Source organism: Marmota flaviventris, chromosome 5 (genome assembly GCF_047511675.1).
Source record: "Marmota flaviventris isolate mMarFla1 chromosome 5, mMarFla1.hap1, whole genome shotgun sequence".
Taxonomy (NCBI): domain Eukaryota; kingdom Metazoa; phylum Chordata; class Mammalia; order Rodentia; family Sciuridae; genus Marmota; species Marmota flaviventris.
Window position 1 is genome coordinate 163,397,878 of NC_092502.1, and position 24,905 is coordinate 163,422,782.

The 24,905-nt window shown below is 58.4% G+C and overlaps 2 protein-coding genes across 2 annotated transcripts; one reads left to right on the top strand and one right to left on the bottom strand.

Moving 5' to 3' along the window:
* Nucleotides 1-549: 549 nt before the first annotated feature.
* Ndufs6 (NADH:ubiquinone oxidoreductase subunit S6) lies at nt 550-9,698 on the bottom strand. The gene is made up of 4 exons (XM_027943870.3): nt 9,530-9,698; nt 8,647-8,700; nt 1,890-2,012; nt 550-722 (listed from the first exon to the last, which is right to left on the bottom strand). Exons 1-4 carry the CDS (start codon nt 9,635-9,637, stop codon nt 657-659), a joined length of 351 nt encoding a protein of 116 aa, XP_027799671.2. The 5' UTR covers nt 9,638-9,698; the 3' UTR covers nt 550-656.
* Nucleotides 9,699-11,175: 1,477 nt separating this feature from the next.
* Nucleotides 11,176-13,421, top strand: Mrpl36 (mitochondrial ribosomal protein L36). Its single transcript, XM_027943872.2, has 2 exons — nt 11,176-11,294; nt 11,390-13,421. Exon 2 carries the CDS (start codon nt 11,403-11,405, stop codon nt 11,703-11,705), a length of 303 nt encoding a protein of 100 aa, XP_027799673.2. The 5' UTR covers nt 11,176-11,294; nt 11,390-11,402; the 3' UTR covers nt 11,706-13,421.
* Nucleotides 13,422-24,905: the final 11,484 nt, after the last annotated feature.

Sequence of the window (24,905 nt, forward strand, 5' to 3'; positions counted from 1 at the left end):
GCTCCTGAGACCCAGGACTTCTCCTTACCCTCCCCGCCCACCTGAGACTTGCCAACGCTGGCACCGACCCTCAATGACCCGCTGTCCCTTGTGCACATGGCCTCTGCACACGGAGGCCTCACTCACTAACCTGGCTGGTGCCCACCCGCTGCAGCAATCCCCACCCTCGAGTGCCCCCCACCCCAAGAAGGACGGAGCACAGCCCCAGGCCAGCCCTCCTGCCCGGTGTTCCCAAGGTCAGGCACGGTGGCTAACTCCCTGCACTCACACAGGCACGTCTCAGGACAGAAGGAGCTCGGGTGATCAAGGACCCTGACCACCAAGGGCTGGCCCGGCTCTCCCAGCGCCCCGCTGCCCTCTGGAAGCTCACCAGCGAGGGCTGCCTGCTCTCTTCTCTCTAGACCCTAGAGGCTGGAGCTTGATTTCTTTCACCCAGAACCCGCCTCGCCTCTTTCCTCTACAGTCTTGGGGACCCTGGTGTGCCTGTTGTCTGTGGGCTCCTCCCCACCACCTTGGAAGTTCGTCCTAGGAAAGAAGAGACCGGAGAGCTCGCGGGAGGTGTCTTTATTCAGCAGGGCCCCTGCACAGGGAGCGGCGCCTACACTGTGCTCCTGAGGTTGAGGCACCCCGCGGTGCTGGGCGACAGGGTGCCGATGCTAATGACGATGCTGTTGGAACCGTAGGCCACAGTAGCCACATGTCCCGGTTTTCGTTTCTTTGTCCTGAAAAAAATTCAAAAGGAAAATCTCATAGTGCACACTCCACTTCCAACCACAGCCTGAGGAGCAGCACAGGACAGGAGATGCATGTCAACCAGAAGGTCACTGAGGCCCAGGTCGGGGCTGAGCTGGGACGAGCAGGCCCTGGATCCTGGTTCACCCTGACCTGACCTGTGGGGCAGCGGGAGGCAGAGGATGGAGCCCCACCTCAGGCCCTGCCTCTGCAGCCGTCCCAAAGGACGGCCAGAGGAACTCCCGTGCCCCCAACAGCTATAGCTGGCTGCGACCCACCTGCTCTCTGAGCCCGAGGACCAGGATGCCCCAACCTCAGCCCACGGGCCGGGCTCCAGGGATGTCACCTGGACACAAGGTGACAGTATCCTGTTCTAGGCTGCTGACACCTTGCGCTGCTACACTGCCCTTTACCCTGACAAGCACCCAAGATGAATGCCAGCTTCCAGTAAAGGCCACTTCCAAAGGCGACAGGCCACCAACCAGGACACCAGCTGGTGAAACAAGAGCCCCACCTGCCCCGTCACAGGGTCTGCAGTCTCCTCTCCTCCAGCACATGACCTGCACCACTGGGGATGTGCCCCAGGGCCTCACAGCTCCTCCGCTGGCCCGTTCCTCGTCCTCACGAGCCCGTGTGGTGCTAGCCGATAGGAAAAGCCTCCCTTTGAGGGTCTCATGCTGCCATCCCGAACTTCAGTGTGGCTGGATGCAGACAGGTCCCTCAGGGAGGAGGTTAAAATGGGTCACTAAGGTGGTCCGCATGAGCAGACACATGCAGAGGGACCACCACATGTGGACACAGGGAGGACACAGCGTCTGCCAGTCAGGGAAGGCCATCAGGAGAGGGCCTGCCCGCCAACCTGGGCCTCCAGCCTTGGGAAAGGCATGGACATCCGTGGCCTGAGCCTTAGGCTGAGGCACCCTGCCTGGCAGCCTAGGACAGCAGCCAGAGGGATGGCTCAGAGACAGGCCTGGTGCTAGAGTGGGGAGGGGGGAGGCCCCAGGACGACACCAAGCCAGCACTCAGGCACGAAGCTGCTTCCAGAAGGCCACTCCATGCAGGCCCCGCCGTGCAGGCTGGCAGGCGAGTGTGTGCAGGTGACCACTGGGGACCAGCAGGCCACACAAAGAGCACCAGCGAGCAGCAGGGCTACCTACCAGGTTTATGTACACCTTGGGGTGGCCCAGGGCGCCCCCGCCGCCGTCACAGGAGATCACCCGGTGGTCCACCTCGCTCACAGGCTGCTCTGCTATCAAATCAATGGCGAAGTTTTCATTCACCTGGAACAAGAGGAAACTTAGCCAGGTGCACACAGCCTCGATCATCTATACCACGGAAGCTTGTCAACAGCACCCACCCAACCCATGACCCGGCACATTTCACTAAAGATGACCATCGTAGTCTTTCCACACAGACGAACAATTCCGTGAAACACAGCCACACGTCCACATTGACCCTTCACATGGAATGCAAGGATTGGAACAGGAGGAAGAATTCTCACTCTGCCCTTGGCTCGGCAACTGCCAAGCCTGCCCCAGGTGCCCACACTCACTCTCCTGTCCCCTCCAGTGCCTGTGCCCACCGTCTCCAGACCCAGAAGAGCACAGCTGGCCACAGGCCTCCGGGCTTTCTCGAGAGACCTGACAGGGAAGCTGGTGTGTGGCAAGCATGACCCCACGAATGTCAACACGTACATCCACACCCACACGCTCTCGCAAGCACAAAGACACCCACACAGACATGCGGTTCAGAACAGTGAGTCCTCGAGAGAGCGCCAACTCCGATCTACAGGACTGTCTCTGCTAGTGTCCACCCAAGCGCCTTTTTGCACGGTGAGAGCAGTGGAGCTCAATGACAGCACATGCCAACCTGCAGTCCCCAGCTGAAGGAACTGCGGGCCCAACACCAGAGTCCAGGGGCTGCACCCCCACCCGAGGCAGATCCCCACCAGCATAGTTACGGCTTCACGAAACGCAGAGCTGGCCCTGCCGCAGTGAGTCTCCACCTCCCGGCTGATTCAAACACGTTTTCACACATCCAAACAAACCTGAAGGGACAGGCGGCACCAGGCCCTCCGGTCCTCCCCAGCCTGGCAGGGAGCCTGCTGCTCCTCACCAGGTGGGGGAGCGTCCACAGCAGGTCCTGACCTGCACACATGGGGCTCCTGCCGCCCGCCGCCTCCTTCTGCATCACAAAATGCTGCATGCAGCCACCAACCAGCACTTCCTGGAAAGCAGTCCCCTTCCCCAGAGCCCCCTTCCATAACAGTGCCCAACGTGCCCTGTGTGCGGCCGCTGACTTCGCGCTCTCCATGCTTCTCCCTTAACGGCACTGCATGAGCAGCCCCGCACACAGGTGTGCACCACAGGAAGTGTGTCCTCGGGGAGCACCGGGCAGTGGGCCCCTACGGCCTGAGGATGAACAGCACACAGAACTGTCAGACGCCGGCGGGGCTCAGCCCCGCCTCTGGGGCACCTCAGAGCAGCTCTGGGTGGTGCTGCTCTCCGTCGGGGCAGCTGAGAGCTCCGGCAAGTCCAGGTCTGCCGCCCATTTCCACAGGACTCCGGTGCCTTTTCCTGTGTATTTTAAAGTTCTTCATCATGGAACATCAGACCTTTATCAAATCAGGCTGTGACTGTCCCACCACACACCCAGGTCCTGACTTCCAGCGTGTCACCAGGACTCCGGCATGCCCCTTCTCCAGGCGCATTCTAGTAGTGACTTGTCCAACTGCAGGAAAAAGCCTACTGCGAGGGGACTGGGCATGCGTCAAGCTGACCCGTTAACTTAGCCAGACACCCCGGACAAAGCCGAAACGTGTGCACAAGAAAAGGGCCCTCGCCTGTCCAAATCTACTCCGTGCCTCGGGGACCAGCCCTCAGCAGTGGCTCGGAACCACGGCAGAGACCTTTCTCAGGGCCTCCTGTGTCTGCTGGCGAGTCCTGGTCTCCTCGTCCACCGCATCGCCTACCAGACTAGTGTAACGAACCCCTGTGAGGAGACGCACGAAAGGGCAGACAGACACGGGGTACAAGTGGGCAGACCGACCGGAGCGGAGAGGAGTAAAGAGGTGAAGAAGAGGAAGTGTCCGCTCCTCCCTCCTGCCCAGCTTATTCACTCAAAAAAGGCCACAGATTACTCTTCACCGTGACTACACCCTGAGGGCCAACTGAGATCAGGTCCAGGTTAATACAAACAGAGCCTCTCACACCCAAGGACGTTACTATGGAAACCAGGTAGTGCACCCGCATAGTTATCTTAATAGCCTCAGGGGGAAACTGCTGGGCATTCCAATCGTGGGAATCAGGGTGCCAGTTGCCCCCAAGAGTTTGCTCACTGGGGGACGCTTCCCTGTCTATTTCCATGGTCAGAATACCTGCAGACTAGTATGCACCATCTGGCAGAAACCCGAGAGCCTGGGAAGAAAGAACTGCTCTACTGCTCCGCTTCACAGTGGCTTTTTACAAAGGAATCCAACACCCTGGCTTGGTGAGCAGCACCTCCTGATGCCCCCGGTGGCAAATCCAGAAACCCAGGTGGGGCTGACCTCCAGGAGTGTCCATCCCTGACTTAACTGCCTCAGTCACCAGCTGGAACAGCCAGAAGACAGGCATTCTCACTGCAAGAAGCAGAGCCTTAGCGGTAAGAAGCCCACCACACAGTGCTCCGCCCACCCCAAGCCCCCCTGAATCCACCCTTGTTCCTTCATGAGTCACCAGGCCTGCTGCAAGCAGGAGATTTTCCCTTTTCCAGAGCACTTCCACAAAAGCCAGCTTAGGAGGCCAGAGGTTCCACAGCTGCTGCATACCACAGGGGACACACTGCACGACGCAGCGTCCCGCCCTTCCCATAAGCCATTAGGCCCACAGGAGCTTGGAGCCCGACATAAGGTCAACAGACTGCCCCAGGTCACTCTGCAAGGCTGGCTGGGTAAACAACCTTGCTGTTTCCAATCGGGTGAGAGCTGCAGTCCAACAGGGTCCTGGCAGTCCAGGGGCATGCTGGCCTCCACCCCTGCAGCCCCAACTCCCACCTGCACATTCTGGACTACACCAGGCAGACAGACCCTCGCCAGTACAGGGGCGGGGCTGAAAACAAGCCCAGAAGCTCACGACACAGGTAGGCAGCTGTGTCCAGAACTACCCGGCCAGGGCTGAGGAGTCTTGTACCACTGCTGGCAGAGGCTGGCCGCAGAGAGGCAACGCCCAGGGCCTCTCACCAAAGCTCATGGAAACATGGCCTTCCAGAAGGGTTGGTGTTTCTAGGAAGACTTGTCAGTTACAGGCTACCACCGAGTGCAGCCTCTCGGAGCTCTCTGGAAACAGAGAAGTCACCAGAAATGACGGTGCCCGAAGCCCACAGCAGGGCCCAGCAGCGGCCGGCCTCCACTGTGGCGCTACAGGCCCCTCGGCCACGACACCAGCACCTTGCGGCAGGCCTGTAAGAACCAAGGGAGTGAAGCCTTGCGGTGCAGTAACATGGGACAACATGTCAGAGGCCACACTAACAAACCCCCAGGCCCCCAGCACGCAGAGACCCAGGTCTCCTGCGGGAAGGGCAGCTGACGCCGGGCTGCTGCTGACACACGAGACTGCCCTCCTGTCACTTACTGCGCAGCCCAGGGCGACCCTGACCTCCCATTATTAGCAGCTGCTCCCCAGAACTCAGCTCCATGCAGGAGTACGATGCAAACGCAGTCAACACGCCAGCCTGCACCACGCTGCCTCGGGGCCCCCCCTGCTCTTCCAAGGGGAGCGGACGGGAGCGGCAGGGCACCGCCGGGTCCTGTGAGACCATCTGTGGACAGACTCACAGCTGGTCACTGCCACCCTGGAAATGACAACCCTTCCTCTGATCTGGGCATGCAGACACAATTCAAACCCCAAGCCCCAGATTGGGTACAAGTGGTGTTTTCTCTCTTGGTTCCTCTTGGGCTGAGCACTGTGGTACACAATCTCCCCTTGTCAGCCAGGTTTTATTGCCTTCTACTGGGTGAGTTAAAGAAATACACTGTTAGGTGCCCCCGCCCCGTTCTCTTGTGGCAGGCAGGTCCCCTGGGCTGAGGGCCTTTGGCCTGTACAGTCCGTCTGTGTTGATCAGGAGGCCCTTCCTCCCACCGCCTCTGTTGGGGCTGTAACTTTCCTGTGGGTCCGCCCCTTCAGCCGCCTTTCTTCCATCCTGGTCATTTTACCTTTAAAGCTAAACCCTGTGTCCTGGAAACGGACCACCGGGATTTGCTATTACTCACAACAGAGTCAGGGCTGATCTTGCGGCTGCCTCGCAGAGAAGCCACCACATCTGAACCTGGGTGACTAACGGTTTGAACATTTTCTCTGGGTCCTGGGGGGCAAACAGCCCTGGCCAAGATGGCAGGCCTGTGATTCGTATTCCTCAAGAGGACTCACTATTCATGTCTTCTATGCCCTGGCCCAGGAGCTGCCCCACCCTGGTGACAAGTGACAATTTCCCACCCTGGTACAGCATCAGCATGAAATCCCTTTCCTGCCTGAGTGGTCTGTGACAAACAGGGTGGAGTGAGCACTGCTGCTGAGCCCCTGAAAGGGACCCAGTCAGTCTCCACAGGGGCCTGAGGTCACCTTCTCCCCAATTTCTTTCTCTCTTTATCATGTCACACTGTGTTGCCAGCTGGCCTCACACCTCAGCCTCCCGAGCAGCTGGGATCACAGCCACGTGCCTGCGGCCCCGGCTTCATCTTCTTTCCCTAAGATGGCAAAAGACACATCAACACCAGCATCTTAAAGCCCTCTGAGTGCTGAGATGGCTGTAAGCATTTCACAAAGTCGTACAATCATGACCCCTGCTCACCTGTCCCTGTAACCCACTGCAGCACCACGAAGCCCCCAACACTTCCCACCCTGTCATCAAGGTTCAGGCAACTACATCACAACCCCCGTCCCTTCCCTCTTAGGTCTGGACAGCGTCCCACTGTGCATGCACCATGTTCCCATCCCCTGTCCTGTGGAAGGAGGCCTGCATGGCCTCCACATCTTCTCCACGGTGAACAGCGCTACGTGAACACAGCTGTGCAGATCCCACGTGCCTGCGGCCCCGGCTTCAGTTCCCGTGGGTCCAGTTAGGCATGGAATGGCGGGTCCCGGGTTCCCTGCAGCGGCTGCCTTGACGGCACTTGCTGGCTCCTCTCTGGGCCCCTGATGTGCTTCCACACCACACACTGGCAGCTTCCTCTCCAGCACGGCTTGCAGTTGACTGTCCACCAGCCTAAGCTGCACACACTCTTCTCAGAAGGATCTGTTCACCTCACATGGAGAACCTGTGAGCACCACCTGCAGGCTCCCTAAAATCAGTGATGGCTTGCACCTTAAAGTGCCATTGAAAAGCAGCGAGGGGCTGGGCAGGTGAGGCCACAGGGTCTCTGCTGACATCCCGGCCAGCCCCAGGCTATGGAGGTCACAACAGTGCCCAGAACCCATCTCCACCTGGCTACAGAGGTCCAATGTGGGTTGCCTGGGTGCAGACTTAGGAGGGAGCCCATCCCACGGGGAGGGAGGCTGGCTGAAGGACCCAGTCTCCTGGTGTTCTGCAGCTTCTGCCTAATTGCTTACCTTCAAACACTGAAAATGAGCCTGCCCTCCAGCTGTAAGGAGAGCAGCCGCACAGCAAGGTGCTCTCTTCCCAGTGCTTCCTGGGGCAGCTGCTCCCAGCCCATCCCTGTCTCAGGCACCAGGTACCCACGCCCCAGGAGATGAGTAACCAAGACTCACTGTGTTAGAAAACTCACTGGTGGGAGCATGGCTCTGAATGCAGCCAGCCAGGACAACCTAGCACCCGAGCTTGTAAGCAAACACACCAATGCACTCTGGCCAGTCCCCACTACCTCCAGTCCCAGATGTCCCCTTCACACCACTTCCCACTGCAGGCCTCAGAGTACCACCAGTGCAGGAGAGGGATACCTGCTATCAACAGTGCATGTCTGACAACCCAGTAACGGCAGCAGAAGAACCTGCAGCCGGGCATCCACCTTTCCAGGGGCCCAGGGCACCACCAACTCCAGGACCACATCAGGCCTTACTTCTGTTCCCTTTCTTGTGGGGGCGGGGCGTGCCTCATTCTGTGGCATATCTGCAGCCTCCTCTCAATAAGAGCTGCCACAAACTGGGACCGTGGGGCCCTATACAGGCACTCTGCAGCCATGGCAGCTCAAGACTGCACTAGCCCCATGGGGAGGTGCTTCCCATTCTCTCCTGCAAAGGCCAGCTCAACACCCAGTGTTCTGTTACTCTTGGTCTTCAGATTAAGTCCAGCTTCATCTTATTTGTTAAAATACTACCAATGAAACTAGAGATAGTGAGATCAGGGGTTGCCAGAGGCTGGGTATAGAGGATGAACAGGCAGGCGCAGAGATGTGCTGGGCAGGAAAACCCCTGTGTGCTCCTGCAATGGTGGGTCCCCGGCAGTGCACATCTGTCAAACCCAGAGAGTGCATACATTAGGAGCGACCCCTCTGTAATCTGTGGGTACAAGTCAGACATCAGTTCCAAAATCGGTTCACCAACTATAACAAAGGTCCACGCCAACACAAGATAGATGTGAGCAACAGCAGAGACGGCGAGGGACAGAGGTGTTTAGGACTCTGTGCTCTGTTCAGTTTTTCTAAAACCCAAAAGTGATCTATAAAATTACTCTTAGAGGCCAAGCTCACTGGTAGAGAGCTTGCCTAGTAGTGTCCATGGCCCTGGATCCCTGTGCCTGCCCCCCCATACACAAACTGAAAAGTCAAAAAATTAGGTCAAAGGGGGATTTCTCCACTGGTAGAACCATGTTGGTGCTCAAAATGTCTCAGATTTTGGGGTGCTCCAGATTTTTGGATTAGGCATGCTCCCCCCACATAAGCTTTTTGAATGCTTACCTGTCTTAACTAGATCTTTCACTCACCTCTTTCTGGCGACCTACAAACCGAATTTTCCTGTAGTCTTTATCATCATAAACCTGAAAGAAAAAGACCATCTGTGATTTCACAGTCCAATTCTGAAAGTGGTCACTGAACATCAATGACAATGTTTCAGGGAAGTGCATTTCCCTGGCATTTAGGCCTCTGAGGTTGAACCCAACGCCCAAGAAGTGTACTGTGCCAGAAAGATTCTGAAGGCAGGTGGAAAGCCTAGGGGAGCTGGCCAGCAGGAAGGTGACCTGCAGAGAAGAGACAACCCTGACTCGGGAAGGACCCCCAACCTTCTTTTCACATATGGCAAACGGCTTCATTTCCTCCTCTAAATACTAAAGACAAGTATACAGGGTCATCTGTTGGTTCACCATCGTAGTGGAGCGCCATTCTGGGCTTTACGCTACATCAGACTCCTCGAGTTAGCAACACCCTCGATTTAATACTAAGCAGCATTAAGAAATTTGACCAAAAGAACTGGCGGTTACAGACTTCCAAAAGGATGTCTGCCCTAGACAGCGGGCAGAGCTGCCCATCGGACAGCTCCTGAAGGTAGCCCAGGAGCGGCCCAGGAGGGCTGAGACACCCACCGTCCCGTCGGTGCGCGCGCTTACGAACACTAGTGTGCACGAGCGTGTCAGTGAGCGGGGCAGCACAAGCGTGCACGAGCGTGTCAGCTGCGCGGGGCAGCACGAGCGTGCACAGCGTGTCAGCTGCGCGGGGCAGCACGAGCGTGCACCAGCGTGTCAGCTGCGCGGGGCAGCACAAGAGTGCACGAGCGTCCGTCGGTGTCTGTGCGACCCCCGACGCTGTCTGCCCGCTGCCTCCCGCGAGCCCACCATGCCGTTCCCCGCCGAGCCGCGGACCAACCATTACCTGGCCGGTGTGCGTGACCTTCTCCCCTGTCGGCGACACCCGCACGCCGAAACTCCGGGCCACCCGGGGCAGCCACAGCAGCTGGCGGAAGGTCACTGCCGCCGCCATCTTGCCTGTGACCCTTGACCCGGCGCGCCGTCGCTCCGAGGGCCGCGCATGCGCCTGGCTTCCGGCGGGGGCCTGTGCTCCCGGGACTTCACCCCAAGAGGTGCGCGTGCGCTTGGCCGTCTGGGAGGGCTGGGACTGCGCTCAGTTGAGGCGGAGCTCTTTGAGGACGCAGGTGTTCCGCAGTTAGTAATGCCCAGCGACTCTTACTTGGGAAAAGGCAGAGGAGGGTGGAAACTGAAGATGCACTGCTTGTATTCTCATGACATCGATGATCATGAGAAGTTTAAGTATCGGCATTTTTGGTAGACATCAGTGCTTAGCGGAAGAAAATGGAAGTGCATCCCCCTGGCAAAACATGCAGCGTTCCTGGTAAGGAGGCAGCCCAGTTCGTGGGTTTCTGCAACAGAGACCTAATAAAAGCTACCAGTAAAACTACAGTCGATTTTATCTAGCATGCAAAAACACAGGCTTGAGAAATGCCTAAGACAGGGTACAAAACTCTGGCCTCCAAACCTGGTATGGGCTGTTTCGCCCCTCAGGCTTCGTCCTCTAACGTAAACCTTTTTCATAGACTTTTCCAAGGGTTAAAGTCACACAGGGGCCAGCCCGTAGAACGAGCAAGCTCGAACATCATAGGGACAAGATTAAGGTGGGGCCCTGAATTTACAGGAAAAACAGGAGTGGGGTTGAGGTGCTAATTCCCTAAGGAGTTAACAGAAGATTACATGTATCCATCCGGGCGTGCCACAGTCTGGATTCTGGTTTGATGCACTGGTAGCTGCCGCCAGAGTCTGAGGACCAGGTGACTCCAAGAAAAAACGCCTACATATTGCTGGAAGGTATTGGGAAATGATAAAGAGGAAGAAAAGTCGATAAGAAACAATGCGCATAAAAGCCTTCAGAAAAAGAAAAGGTGGTCCAACAAATGCCATGCTCAGAGGCAGAATTGTCTCAAAGCTAATAAAACTCCAGGATCCTGGTGCTCACCTGGTGAGGTACAAAGGTGGGCTGCCGGATTAGCCTTGTGAACTGGCGGAGAACAAGTGCCAGCCTGATAAGACTCACTTCGCTATACGTAAAAAGTGAGATGGATGAATTCACTTATAGATACCTGAAAACAAATATTCAGAGAGCTAACTGGACAATCTAGGTGTTCACTCTAAAATTTGTTGCACTATTTTATTACGTGTTTGGGGCTTTTCATAATGTTGGAGATAAACAGTTTATTCGTGATCAATTAGGGGCACTGTCTATATCCACTCGCCTCTATGAACCCCTTCATATTTCTGCCAGGATGTCACTTATAGAACGTTATCTTTCACATATGTTTAGACACTGGTTTGTCAGTTTTTCCTATGTCTAAGTGGTTGTAATTTCTTTTTCATTGTGAATATGCAGTTTCACTCCCACTTCTGCATTTTCGCCCAAGGCACACAAGTAGCCGACCGGAATGGTTCGCGGGAGCCCGGTGCGCAACGCCCGGCTAGCCTAGTGCGCATGTGCCTTTAGCTCTGCGCCTGGTGGAGGGTGGGGAGGGGCAGGAGACTCGCCTCCATCTTACTTCCGGGCGGTAGCGTCCCGCGCCACTGAGCAGGCGCCTGCGCAGGCGCAGGAGCGGAAGAGCGGGTGGTGGTGCGGACGGACGGTTCCTTCCCAGGTCAGGGTCCGGGGTTCCGGGCGCCTCTGTTTCCCCGGGTGGGCAGCGGGTGGGGCGGGGGCGCGGCGCGGGCGCTGACTGGTTTTCTCCCACAGGCCGGGACGAGGCATGGCCGCGCTACTGGCGAGGCGCGTGCTGGCGACCGTCGCGGGCTCGCTCCGACTCCTGAGCCCTTGCGCCGCGGCGTCCGCCTCGTGCGCGTCCCTGCTGTCCGGCCTCGCGGGCGCGGTGCGGGCGGGCGCCGTGCGGGCGGGCACCGTGCCGCTCCCGCCGCTCCCGCAGCCCGCGGCGGGCTTCAAGACCAAGGCTGTGCTCAAGAAGCGCTGCAAGGACTGCTACCTGGTGAAGCGGCGCGGGCGCTGGTTCGTCTACTGCAAGACCCACCCCAGGCACAAGCAGCGGCAGATGTAGCGGAGCCCTCGGCCTCTGCGCGGGCGACCGACCGACGCGACCTCGGGAACGTGCCTTATCAGAGGAAATAAATGTTAACAGCCCGTGTTCTGACCTCTCTTGACCTTAGGGCCGGCAGCCCTTTGTATCAGCCCACACCTAGTCAGGCCAGAGCCCCAGGTGCGAAGCGAATTGCCTTCCTCCCTCCGCCTTGGAGTGTTTGCGCACGGACTAGAGGGTGGAAGACCCCTGGAGTCCGAAGGCGCTTCCTGGGGCGGAGCTCTGGCCTGTGTCTTACAAGCCCCGGGGACAGCAGTCCCATCCCAAGGACCCGGCTGAAAGACATGTGGGCAACTTCTAGCTAAAGGACACTTAATCCGTTTACTGCAAATGCCTTTGGGGTAGCAGTTAAGTCTGTCCTTCTTGGTCTGAGGCAAAGCAGAAATGCCCCATGTCAGCAAGTCGATGCTTTCAGAAAGTGGTAGTGGATGCTTTGCTAAAGGAGATGAGAAGCAAAACCGTACCCTGGTGTCTTTGCAGAGGATCTGAAGGAAGCATTATGCTCTGGCATTTTGGAGAGCTGCCGTTTGTCAGTGTTGAAAAGCTGAAGCAGGATTCTTGGGAAACGAGGCCCTTTTGTGTCCTGGCTCTTCATGTGCTGTGAGTCTCAGAGATGAGTCTCATGAATACAGTGAACCTTCGTTTGGCACAATTACTGGCTGGTTCTAAACTACAGAGAACGTGTGTGGGCCCACGAGTCCAATACAGGGAGCTGTGGACCCGGTTCCCCAGGGTAGGGAATGTGGAGACTGTTGCTGGAGTACCAGCTGCCCCCGCGTCAGAAATTCAGGAACTTTGACAGTGGGTGATGACAATAAATGACAGAGTTTCAAATACCAGGTGTCATTTCCCAAGGTCACCCCTGTGAAGTGCCTGTGCCCTGGGCCTCTGATGCTCAGGGAAGTGGGGAGGGATGCTTCTGGTGGAGCCCAAGCACCAGTGGTAATCAGGCACTGAGGAGAGGGATCTTGGCAGTGATGAGCGTTTAAGGGGGAGAGAAAGGAGCATGCCCAGACCTAGGCGGTTGGTGTGACTGGCACTAGTCCATGCACACACGTGAACCTGGAGATGGCTAGGAGACTCCAGAAGCAGCAGAGTTTTGGTTTGGGGGTGCTAGGCCATAGGAGGGAAAATGGATAGTGTCATAAGCAGAGCCTGGCATCTTATGGGGAGAGGACCTGGTACAGACAGATGAATAGTGTAGTTATTCCCCGGGGTCCAGGTCACCTGTCATGGGCAGCCCGGCCAGCACCTACTGGAGACAATGGCAGCTCTGTCTGCCTGGGGAGTGACCAGGAGCCTGGTCCAAAGTGGACAGACAAGGCAACTGAAGGGACTGGTGGGACCTCCCTGTCCCTGGGCTGCTGGAGCCCTTTCATCATGGCCACTCCTGCACATCCACTCTGATGCCCAGCTCTCCCATTTGAAATGATGGTGCACAGAGGTCTGAGCATAGGCCAAATCCCAGCTCTGCCATTGCCCGTGGTGTGACCTTGGCTCTGTGCTTCAGCTCCCTCTCGAAGTGGGTGAGAAAGGTGGACTGCCACCTTGGAGCTGGCGTGGTGGAATGCAGGTGTGGAGTTTGTGTGTGGTTTTATTAGTAACAGAATAAGCGGCAACTTTTATTCCCAAGGTTTTCCAGTACAATTGTTTTTCAATAAAAGTAAGTAAGCCTTTCCAATGGCTGAATTCCTCACCCTCTGAACTCTATCCGGCCGGGTGGGCGCTGTGCAGACAGGCTTGGGGGTGAGGCAGGAATTCTGAGTCTGTGTGACAATACTTGGGACCTCCTGGAAGAAAGGGTGAGTTCACATCACCTATCAGGCACACAAGCCACTCCAGGGCTTCTGAGTCAGCTGTTTCATTGCCCACTCTTGAGGGTCTTGGGGAAGGACCCCACTGGGTGGTTTGTCTGATCTGCAGGGCCACCTCTGGGTGTCTCCAGCATTGTGCTGTGACAACTCAGGCTCTTCTCACAGAATGCTGAGCCGTGTGGGCCGCTCAGCACAGCAGACTGGCCATCCCAGTCTGCTTCCCAAGAGTGAGCGTCCAGTAGATCCAGACAGATGAAGCCACGCTTCCTACAACTTGGCCTCCAAATCCCCAGGGTCATTTTGCTGAGTTCTCAGCTCAGGCAGTCCTGGTAAGCCCAACCAGGCTACCCTGGCTGGAGGTGGCGACACCCATGGGGAGCAGGGATAAAGCCAGCCTGCCCTGGTCAGTGGTAAGTTGGGCTAACCCCACACCTAAGTCAGCAGGAGAGCATGCGTGGGCAGCTGTGTCATGTATTTCACTGGTGGAATGCTGGCTTGGTCTGCACCAGCTGCTGCAGCATGGCACTTGGAAAGTTAGGTCCCCAGGTGTGCCCTCGCCCATGAGGCTAGATTCAGAGGTCCAGCTGATGACGTGGCCAGGCTAGTTCCTGTAGCCTCTCCCATTGGTGTGTGGACACTGTCTCCCCCATGTCCCCCCATGGTCATCGCTCTGTGTATCTGTGTCCTGATCTTCTGAGGACCCCAGTCAGAGTGGACTAGGGCCACACTAATGACTTCATTGAACCAAATGACCTCTCTAAAGATCCCAACTCCAAATCCAGGCCTTCTCTGAGGCACTGGGGTTGGGAAGTTAACGTGCATTTGGGGCACAATTCAGCCCACTGCAGATGTGAGATGTAAGTGGACTTCTACCTGTACCTGTCCGCTGGGATTGGGTGGACCTCCTTATCCTACCAGAAAAGGGTTTTCCAAAATTGAGGGGTGGGAAAGATATGCAAGAAGCCTGCCTTGTAGAAGAAACCCCCGAGTCCGAGTCAGCAGCAGGTCTGGAGGCCCTGGGGGCCCCAGAGGGGAGCCGTGGCCACAGCAGCCCCAGTCCTGTCCAGAAGAGGACGAAGCCTATCTTGGCATGAGCTCTGCTTGGGATGGCTCGCCCTCCCCACATAGGGGTTGGTGGGCAGAAGGCTCTGAGAGCTGCAGCTCTTGGTGTCTGGAGTCTGCCCAGCTGGATTGGGAGGGGTGGACATTATCACCAAAGGGAACAGCTCTGCTCTGCAGAAGGGAGCACCACCCAGCTGGCCTTCATGAGGAGCTGTGGACACATCAAGGCATGTGTCCTGTGGGGCCTCCAAAGTCTGAGAAGCTTCTTTCCACAAGGAGAATGTCACAAACTGTTCACCAGAACTGGGAATTCCTCCTCCGTGAGAGGGCTTTCCTCAAGCATGTGTGCATGATTGTGTGTGTGTGTAGTATATGTGTTCACGTGTGCACGAGCATGTGTGTGCATACGGCTGTGTGAGCATGGACATGTACACACATCTATGTTGGCATGAGAGTGAACATGTGTGCATGCAGCTGTGTGGGCATGGGCACATATGTGCATGCAGCTGTGTGTGGGCACATGTGTGTGCAGCTGTGTGGACATGAGCACGTGGATGTGAGCACATGTGTGCATGCAGCTGTATGGGCATGAACATGAACGTGTGTGCATTCAGCTGTGTGTGGACATGAGCACCTGTGTGTGGGGCACATGTGCATGTTGTGTGTGGGCATGAGCACGTGGATGTGAGCACATGTGTGCATGCAGCTGTGTGTGCTTTGTGCACACAGGCACAACATGCCCATGCACACATACGCATGCACACCCAGTCACTGTAGGGAGGGTGTGTAATGTGTTGGCAGAGCTGCCACAGTTCCCTCAGTGGGCTGTAGGACCTCCAGCCAATGACCTTTCCTTTCTCAGTGTTGTGTCTCATGGAGGCCACGTGGCCTCCCTGCCTCCATCGCTGCCTGGTGTCACTGATGCTGTGGCGTGTCCTCAGCACAGGCCCGTGGAGGTGGAGGAGAGAGGGGCTCCTGCTCTGGCTGTCCTTCCATCTAGGCAGGGCTGGAGCAGGTCAGTTGAGGGGACAATGGAACATGAGGGTTACAAGTGGACCATACAGAGTCTTGAAGGCAGAGGGCCTGGCCTCCTTGAAGTCTGAGGCCCTGTGAAGGGTGACATTCAGCTAGAACCTGAAGGATGGTGGTGGATAGGGTCCATGGGGGCAGCACTGCAGAGGGCCAAGGCTGGGTGCACAGGCTGGGAACTGAGCAGTGTCCTGCATGACCGGAGCCCGTTTCCCACATGCATCATGCTATGGAGGGAAACCTGACTATCCTTGCTTACCTGTAGCTTCAGGCCTGGGTGCTGTGGAAATTTGGGCATGCATAGGCACGGCCTCGAGGAGTTGCACAAACACATGCCCAGCCACAGTAAACCACAGGAGTCTACGAAGAAACAAAGAGGGTGCACTTCTGTGGAACATCTCCTCCCATGACCAAAGCTGGATTTCTGATAATTGAGCCTGAGTCAAAACCTTTTGGTTTTCTCCCCATTGCATCAGGTATGCTTGGCCCACCCAGGCTGCCTACAAGTGAAGCCCAGCCTCACGAGGCCACCACTAGACAGGCTTTGTTTGGACTGAGCTGTGTTGAGGCCAGCGACTCACATCCAGGCTTCAGTCCCAGCGCAGCGGTGAAGTAGCTCCCTGCCACTTGCCAGCCCAGCACCAGGCGCATCTGGGGCTGGACATTCTCTGCCGGGGCATCCTGTGCACTGTGGGTATGTCTTGGCCTGTTTCTTGTTGTTATAACAAAGTCACTGAGGCCAGGTAACTGATAAGGAACAGAAGTGTGTGTGGCTCATGGTTCCTGGGCCTGGTGGTTCCAAGTGCACAGAACCAGCACCTGGCGAGGCCTCCTGCTGCGTCAATGTGGCTGGCACCACATGGGGAGACAGCAGCCCTGGGAGCACAGGTCTCTCCTCGTCTTATAAAGCCACCAAAGCCACCAGGGACCCCACCCTCATAACCTCCCAGAGCCCCACCTCCAAGTAGAGTGTAAGAGTCTGGGAGTGTTTCCAACACATGGAACAGCAGGTGTTGCTCAGCATCCTGGGCTCCCCACAGGACATCCACGGCACCCTCCCTCCGTGTGCTCACCAAACGTCCCCGGACACTGCCAGGTGCCCTTGGAGACAAAGTCACCCACCACATCAAGGCAGGTGGCTTTACCTCCCTGGGCCCCTGTTTCTCAACTAGGAAATGGGAGTGAGGTTGCCTGTATTAACTCGCCCGTCTCAGGACCAGGCTTGGGGTGCTCACGACCCATGTGGGAGGCGACACCTGAAGCCCAGGTGTGGCTTGGGTATGAATCAAGGAGGGAGGCACAGCAAGAGGTGCAGAGCGACAGGCACCACTGTGGACATCACTCACAGCTAGGTCGACCCGTGTCCTGAGCAGGTGAGTCAGACTCTGTGACTCTTTATCCATCCGTCCCACCAAATAAACACTCTCCAATTCCCTCGGGTCAGGGGCTGGGCCAGGCACGTGGCTTGTGTGCAGATTCCTGCATCAAATCCTGCCTGATCACCAAGGACGTGCAGTCAGCCATAGGTGACATCCACCCACTGCCAAAGAGGGCTGGAAGCCCCAGATGTGCTGACCCAGAGCTAACCCAGATGTGCAGCACATTGTCAGCTTACGTGGAGGACAGCCATCACTAGGTGCTGAGGTTTGGGTTTCCTGCTCTCTTTCTGTCCTCTCTTGTCAGCCTTCCGGGTGCCTGGTTCCCATCTTCTTGATGACCTTATGGCACAAGATGGTGGCTGGAGCTCCAGCTATCACACTCAGTATTGTCAGCATTCAAACACGGAAGGGCTGGAGGACAAACACACAGCAGCTGCCCCTCGTCCCTCTCAACCTTTCAAGCAGTTCTGGATTCACCCTCCAGTGAAGGAAGGAGGAGAAAAGCCCCCTGGGGGAGGCAGCTCTGTGGCTCGGCTAGCAGTCGCCCCCTGCAGTGTCAGGACACCGTAGCCTCTCCGGGAGCTTCTGGACAAACTCGGCTGTGAAGCTCTGTGCGTCACGGTGAGCCCAGCGGCCCTGGCACTGGGAGTGTCCCTGGCTTCCGCTCCTGGTGCCTCCGAGTCTGATCTGAGCTCCGGGTCGGTCGTTGCGAGGCAGGTCTGCCCTCGGCTTGGGCGTCTGGCTCGTTGCTGGAGTCCGGAGTCCGCAGGCTCTCTGGTGGCTTCCCTGGCAGCGCCATCCTGACTCCCCAAGAACGTGGCCCTGTCCTGGCCCAAAGCCGGCAGCACGTCGCAGTTTGAAGGTGTCCCTATGGATGAGGAACGCGGCCCGAGGCCAAGGCCGCCTTCTGCCTCCCCTCTCCTCTCTCTGCCTCTCAGTGGCTAACGAGGCCTCTGGATTCCTCCTCCTCTGTGTCATCAGTGGCTTTTCCTGCCCCCAGTTCTCCCGAGGCCTCTTGCTGTGCTGAGCTCCTGCAGGTGGAGAGGGTGGAGCCGTCCCGTGGAGGAGGCAGGACCCTCAGGCCCCAGCCACAGCCTGGTGCAGCCCTGGAGCCCCGAGGCTCCTTTTCCCACTGGGGCTGCACCCAGGGATGTGGGGACCGTCCCGGGGAAGTGGAGGCCAGCAGGCAGCCTCCTGAAGTCTCCAGGGGAGGAGGTTGCCTGGGCCCAGGGAGAAGTCACACTGGAGTCCTGGTCTCCAGCTCCAGGCTGGGGACGAGGGGAGCGTGCAGGACAATCCAGGGCGTCTGGAGAGGTGCCGCAGAGCCGGTCCCCCACAGGGCGGGGGAGGGTGCAGGCAGACTCCTGCTTCATGAAACAGCTCCAGGATGCGGGCAGCCAACCCCCAAGTTGACAGGCCCCACCTGGCCCACAGAGAGGAGGGAGACAGGTTGAGCTGGCCTCCACGGGCAGCGCCGAGGCTTTGGTGAGGCCAAGGCTGCACCTCAGAGCCTCCCGGAAGCCCCTGGCTCCTCGATGCCGCACTGGGTCCTGGGGGATGCGTAGGGGGCGGACCAGTGCCAACAGGACAGACCCCCATGGGGCCTGGGAGGGTCTTCCAGGAACACACCCTCTGTGCCTGCAGCATCAGAGAAACAGCCCTGGAGGGAGAGGGGACAGGAAGGAGCCTGTGTCCGTGGCTCTCCTCCGTGCTGGGCCAGAGGCACACACCTGGTCACGTGTTCTGGCCCCTGCTCCATCTCTAAGCCCTCAGTCCACACGGCCCCTCACTCTGGCCTCCCCACCTTGGCCAGGTCCCTGGGCACTGTGCTGACCTGCACGTCCGCCCCTCTGATGCCGCTGTGGCCTCTGCAGGACCAGCCCAGGCTGAATGCCACCTCCCTGCCCAGTCAGCCAGCCCCGGGTGATCCATCTGGAGATGGCCCTGCCTGGCCAGGCGCAGGCCGGCAGGAACCAGTGCTGGGTGTCCACCAGGGAGGCCAGCCCTCAGGCAGCGCCCGCCCTCTCTGCAGGGGACTGTGACTGGTTTTGGTTGGTCTATTGTCATGAACTTGAGGAGTTTTTTTTTCTGCTTGTTTGGTTTTCTTCTATTTGCAACATAATTTTATTTTTCTATAAATAAATTCTATTTCAGGTGTCAGAAATCAGAGTCCGAGTCTGTGGCAGTGTCCGGCTGCCTCTGAGCCCCCAGGTCACCCAACTGCTGCCAGAGGGGCTGTGGGACCTTTGGTGGCCCGCAGGTCCAAGGGAGGCTGCCACCGTACTGCCTCGTCCTGAGGGTGCAGCTCTCCCACCCCCTGGCCCCACTCCCTGCACGTGCCCCTGTATGTGCGGTCACCTGCCCGCTGCCTTGGCTCAGTGATGATGGCATCCTCTGCCTGGGGTGGCCTCACCCTGTCCAGTTGCCCTGTTTTTTCTGCCCTGGCAGCAGGAAAGAGAAGTGTCCAGGGAGGGGGCCAGGACGGGAAAGGGCTGCAGGGTCCGGAACAGCCATGCGGCAGCAGGCTGAGTGAAGGGGTGGCCCTGGGTGGCTTCATGGGGTGGCCAGGGGGGCCCGAGGGCGGCGGAGGATGGGGCTTCCAACACAGGTGGCCAGGAGGGGCGGAGCATGGAGGGCTTGCGGGCGCCAGCACTCCCCACCCAGGTTTATGTCACAGCCTCGGTGCCCACAGGGGGCTGACCGTCCACCCTCACCTGGACTCCGTGGTGAGCCGGGCAGCCTCAGCACACGCAGACCTGGATGGGGAGTGCGTGGGTCTTCAAGGAGAGGAAGCCCTGCGCCTTCTCCAAGGCGCCTCACACAGTTCCCATGCACTCCACAGGGAAGCCCAGGGGCATGGCCGGGTGGCACTTGCCCTCCCCATAGCCTGGACCTGAGCCCCGAGCTGGCCTGCCCTCTCCTCCCAGCCGGCTCCAGGACCAGCCCTGCCTGGACCCTGTCAGCTCGAGGTTCAGAGTGAGGCTCTCCTGCGTGCCCTGCGTGTGAAGGAACACACGAGAACTGCACAGATTTGGATGATACCGAATGGGCTTGGAGCCCAGTTTGGAGAGGTCAGGCTCCCTGGTCACTCCTGAGGGGCTTGGATCTCCCCCTTCACCAGAGTGGCCCACGGTGGGTGGGTCGTGAGCGTGAGTAGAGTTAGCCAGACTTCCCGGTCTCCACTCTCTTTTCTAATAAACCAGCATAAAGTGGAATTTATTTACATAATGCGATGATCCATGAAGGTTACCATAACACCGAGGACCGTATTAGCCGCTTGAGTGGAATTCATTAGAAATTAACTACCACTTAAATTAATTTTCCCACAGTCACAAGGCTGTAATGGCAGCAGAAGGAGCCGTCCATCAGCGGGTGCTGACAGGGGACCTGTCACCACTGTTATTTATAGGTGACGCGTCGACTGTGAACAGGCACCAAGCGCACAGCCTCCAGACCCAGAGGCCACTTCAAAAGGCTTGGAAATTCCCCTTATTGATAAGTAATCCAGCCTCACCTACTGGCCCTTTCCCACACCCAGCGGGGTGACAGGCAGCCACTCTGGTCATGTGGCCAGCAGCCCAGGGGATGAGTCTTTGTTTCAGAAACCCCTGAAATGCATGTGCTCCCTGGCAGGACTGGGCGTCCACTTGGCCTTTTCAAAGAGCAGGGGCCCTTCCTGCCCGCTGGGTCAGAGCTCCCGTCAGGGTAACTGCTCATGACTTCCCCAGAGATTCCCCGACAAGGGAGCTGGCAGGGATCCACTGGGGCTTGTCAGGAGGACAGACCATGTGTGGACACACGCAGATGTACTCGGTAGTGTGGTGTGCACAGATGTGGGGAGTGCATGCACATAGGTGTGCATACATGTGCAAACATGGTTTGTGTGTGTTCTTGTGTGACATTGTGGGCCATGTGCACGTGCTGGGCACACCTGTGTGCGTGCATGTTGGTGCCTGCTCATGAGGGTGTGTGCAGGTGTGCACTGCACCACTTGTGGGTGCTCACACGGGCACCCTGTGTGTGCGCTGAGGTGTGTGTACAGGCATGTGCCCTGGCAGACGCGGCGTGCTGGGGGTGGGGAACCCTGGCAGAGGCCCTGACCACCTCTGAGCCTGGCCACTCTGCAGCAGTGACCAGTGCCCGTGGAGCGCGGAGGGCATGGGCCGAGCCCCCCCACCCCCAGTGTCGGTGGCAGCAGAACCCGGAGGCGAGCCTCCTAGTGCTGAGGGTAAGGGGCCGATTGGGTGAGGCAGCTGCCCGCCGCTGGGCAAGGACGTTCCGGTGCTCAGCCTCCACCTGGGACACGTGCTGGGGGCTCGGGAGGGCGGTGGGGCTGGATCCCGTTTCCTGACTTGTAGCTCGAGGACTGGGCGTGCGGGGCCAGAGCTGCGTGAAGGCAGGGATGAGGCCCCTGAGCGCGCTGAGAGGCCGCCACCCGTCTGATGGGCCACGTGGTACAGGTCCTGGGCCTTGAGACTGAGGGGGGAGGCAGACGAGGGCACATGGCTCCCTCCTGCTGCACCAGGGAGCGAGTGAGAACACCAGCGGGACGCGTCCGTCACCCGCTTGGGCTCCCTGGAGAGCTCCTGGAGGGCAGGAGGGCAGCGGCGGGTCCCAGGAAGGGCTGGGGTGCCCGGTGATGGCGGGAACCCGCATCCCACCCCGTCTGCCTCCCCCCGGTACTGCGTCACGCTGTTGGAGGGAAGTGAGGGCCAGGGCTGCCCTTGAGCCCGAGGAGCTGCTGGCATGTGCCCATGGCATTCCTCGTTGGTTGGGGTTCAGTGTGATCCTCTTGGGACTGAGAACAAGTACACCCCCAGTGGTTCCCAAGTCAGTGGGAGCTGGCCTTGGCCTGAGGCAGGACCCAGAGGTCATGCGCAGCTGGGCTCATGGGAGAGAAAGTAAAGAGAGACGGAGGGGGACAGAGACAGAGGGGAGAGCCCTCATCCCCGCGGAGCAGTCAAGGCCACCCAGTGGGACCCTGGTGACCTGGGAAGGGGGGGTGCAGGGATGGAGGCAGAGGCCTAGAAGGTTCCTGTGGGAAACTCCCCAGGGTCACTGCTGGGCATTTCAGGAGGGCTGGGACCCTCTGGTCACACTGGGGGTCTGGTGGGTCCAGGTAGCCCCGTGCACCTGCCTGACACAGGCTCCAGCAGATCCGGCTAGGGTGCAGGAGGTGGCTGGAGGGGGCAAGGGCCAGGCCACAGTGGGCCTCCTGCTGGGCCTGGGCAGGAGTGCAGGCGGGCGAGCCAGGCGGGCCGGGCGGGGCCCGAGCCTGGTCCCGAGGGGTGGTTTGTGGCAGGACTTTGAACCTCAGATTCTCATGTTTGTCCCCAGTGCCAGGGAGTGGGAACACAGTCCTCAGGATCAGGGCAGAAGGTTGGGGAAGTTAGACTCTCATAGAGCTCACTCCCCAAAGCCCAGTTTCCCACCTGGGAGAAGGTGCCCAGCCTCTTCCTGAAAGGACCTGCATCAAGAACCCCAGGGTGGAAACCTCAGGAGAGCAGCCGAGGACCGGCCAAGTCCAGCCCTGGGAGAGGCCATGCTCAGCCCTTCCTGGGGGGCGGGGCTCAGAAGAAGCACTGGCTGAGCATGTGCGAGGCCCTGGGTGCCGTCCCCAGCACCAGGAGAACCTGCCTCTAGAAGGCCACCTCTGCAAAAGGCTCCACATGCTGGGAGCCCCTGCGCCACTAACAGGGAGCATTTACCATCAGACTTGCAGAGGGACTGCCACCTGGGTGTCCTGGTCATCTACTCTGAAGAAGCAGATCTGAGGACACAGAGATTTCTGGGAAAGGGGAGCCGGCAGTGCCCTTCCACCTCCCGGGGCCCCTTCCCTGGCACTGTCTCTGGGCGCTCTGGGAGCAGCACTGAGGGAGCCCGGCCAGTGGCAGGTGCCGCGGGCCAGGCTGGGTCCTGACTTTGTCTGCAGCCCTCTGGGGCCAGGCCCTGCCTCTGCGGGCAGCGCCCTGGTTCCTGCCGGGCTGTGATTAACTGGTGCAGCGCGTTCCTCTGATGCAGCTGCTCCCCCCAACTCCACCAACTGGAAAACAGCACATAGCCCGAGGCCACCGAGTAATGCCGGTGTCAAGCGCCGAGAAACACGTTTGTTTCCAGCCCTCTGAGGATGATGACAGACATGTAAAATGTCCCCCGCCTTCCTTCCAGGGAACGCTTAGTTTAGAATTAACTTCTGTCAGAGGAACACCGTTTCCCGGCCCACTCTCGATGGCTTCCCACGCCTCTATTTCACAGGGAAAATACCGCGCTGTGTTTGACACGGCGATTACACGTTTACAGAACCTGATGCCGCGCCACTGCCGCTGCGGGTCTCCTTAGGAAAGCTGCTCATTAGAACCGCGCAGCAGCCTCTGCCCAGAGAAGCAAACACCCGCCCGCCTGGCCTGTCCCTGTCTGGGGAAGACACCCCGGGGCGGCCCGGAGGGGGCCTGGAGGACGGAGCGGCACCCCCAGACCCAGCCTGGGGCTGCGGCAGGGTCGGAACGCCTCTCTCCTCCTGGGAGGATGCCAGCAACACACACACACACACATACACACACACACATGCACACACACATGCACACACACATCAGCACATACACACACATCAGCACACACATCAACACATACACACATACATCAGCACACACAACACACATCAGCACACACACACATCAGCACACACACACACATACATGCACACACAACACACATCAGCACACACACACATGTACACACACATCAGCACACACAACACACATCAGCACATGCACACACATATCGGCACACACACACATCAGCACACACAACACACATTAGCACACACACATCAGCACACACAACACACACCAGCACACACACACATCAACATGCACACATCAGCCCACACACTCATGACACACACCAACACATACACATGTGACACACACATACACATCAACACGCACACATCAGCACACACACAACATACATCAGCACACATACAACACACATCAGCACACACACATGTACACATGCACACACATCAACCCACACGCAAGCAGCACACACACACACTCATGCACACACACATATCAACCCACACACATCAGCACATATGCACAGACATGCACACATGACACAATCAATCCACGCACATTAGCACACACACGACACACATCAGCATAAACACACACATGCACACACATTAACACACACACAACACACATCAACACGGACACACATGTGCACACTTGACACCCAGGTGCAAGTAACTCAGGTACACACATCCATAACAGCACGCACGTGCACACTCACACACACCTGCCTCTTGGGGACGCTGCTCTTTGGGACAAACAGCACAGGCTCCTGTGGCCACTGCAGCCTTGGTGGGTCACCCAGCAGGCCGTCGTCCCCGCTCCTGGACAGCACAGCCGGCCTCCCTGTCCTCAGCCCAGGTGCACATGCACTGTCCTAGCAACGTCCCAGGGAGGGGACGCTGGTCATCTGAGGACAGACAGGCACAGAGCAGTGCCCAGGTCCCCACATGAGTGGGGCTTGGGACTGGCCCTCTCTAGTGGAGAGCGCTCCACTGCCCGCCACTCACTCCACGAGGTAGCCCCAAACACCCGCTCACCTGTGCCTCCAGCCTGCTGGGGGCCTCCTGCCGCTGCCACCACCCACGCCCTCAGCCACCAGCCTGCGTCGCTGTGTCTTCGCCTGCCAGGGCCGAGGCCCCCGAGCACCGCAGGCGGGGGGTTCACAGCAGAGCCCCCCGGTCCTGGGGGCTGGAGACCAGGACCAGGAAGCTCCTCCTGAGGCCTCTTCCTGGGCCCTCCATGCCCAGAGCGCTCGAGTCTTCCTCTTTCTGTAGGGACGGCTCTGTGGGGTCCCCCCAC

Coding starts and splice junctions, on each gene's coding strand:
- Mrpl36 (XM_027943872.2), top strand. CDS start 11,403: ATGGCCGCGCTACTGGCGAGGCGCGTGCTGGCGACCGTCGCGGGCTCG.
- Ndufs6 (XM_027943870.3), bottom strand. CDS start 9,637: ATGGCGGCGGCAGTGACCTTCCGCCAGCTGCTGTGGCTGCCCCGGGTG. Junction 8,701..9,529: donor AGGTCACGCACACCGGCCAG/GTAATGGTTGGT, acceptor TTTTTCTTTCAG/GTTTATGATGATAAAGACTA. Junction 723..1,889: donor CCAAGGTGTACATAAACCTG/GTAGGTAGCCCT, acceptor AATTTTTTTCAG/GACAAAGAAACGAAAACCGG.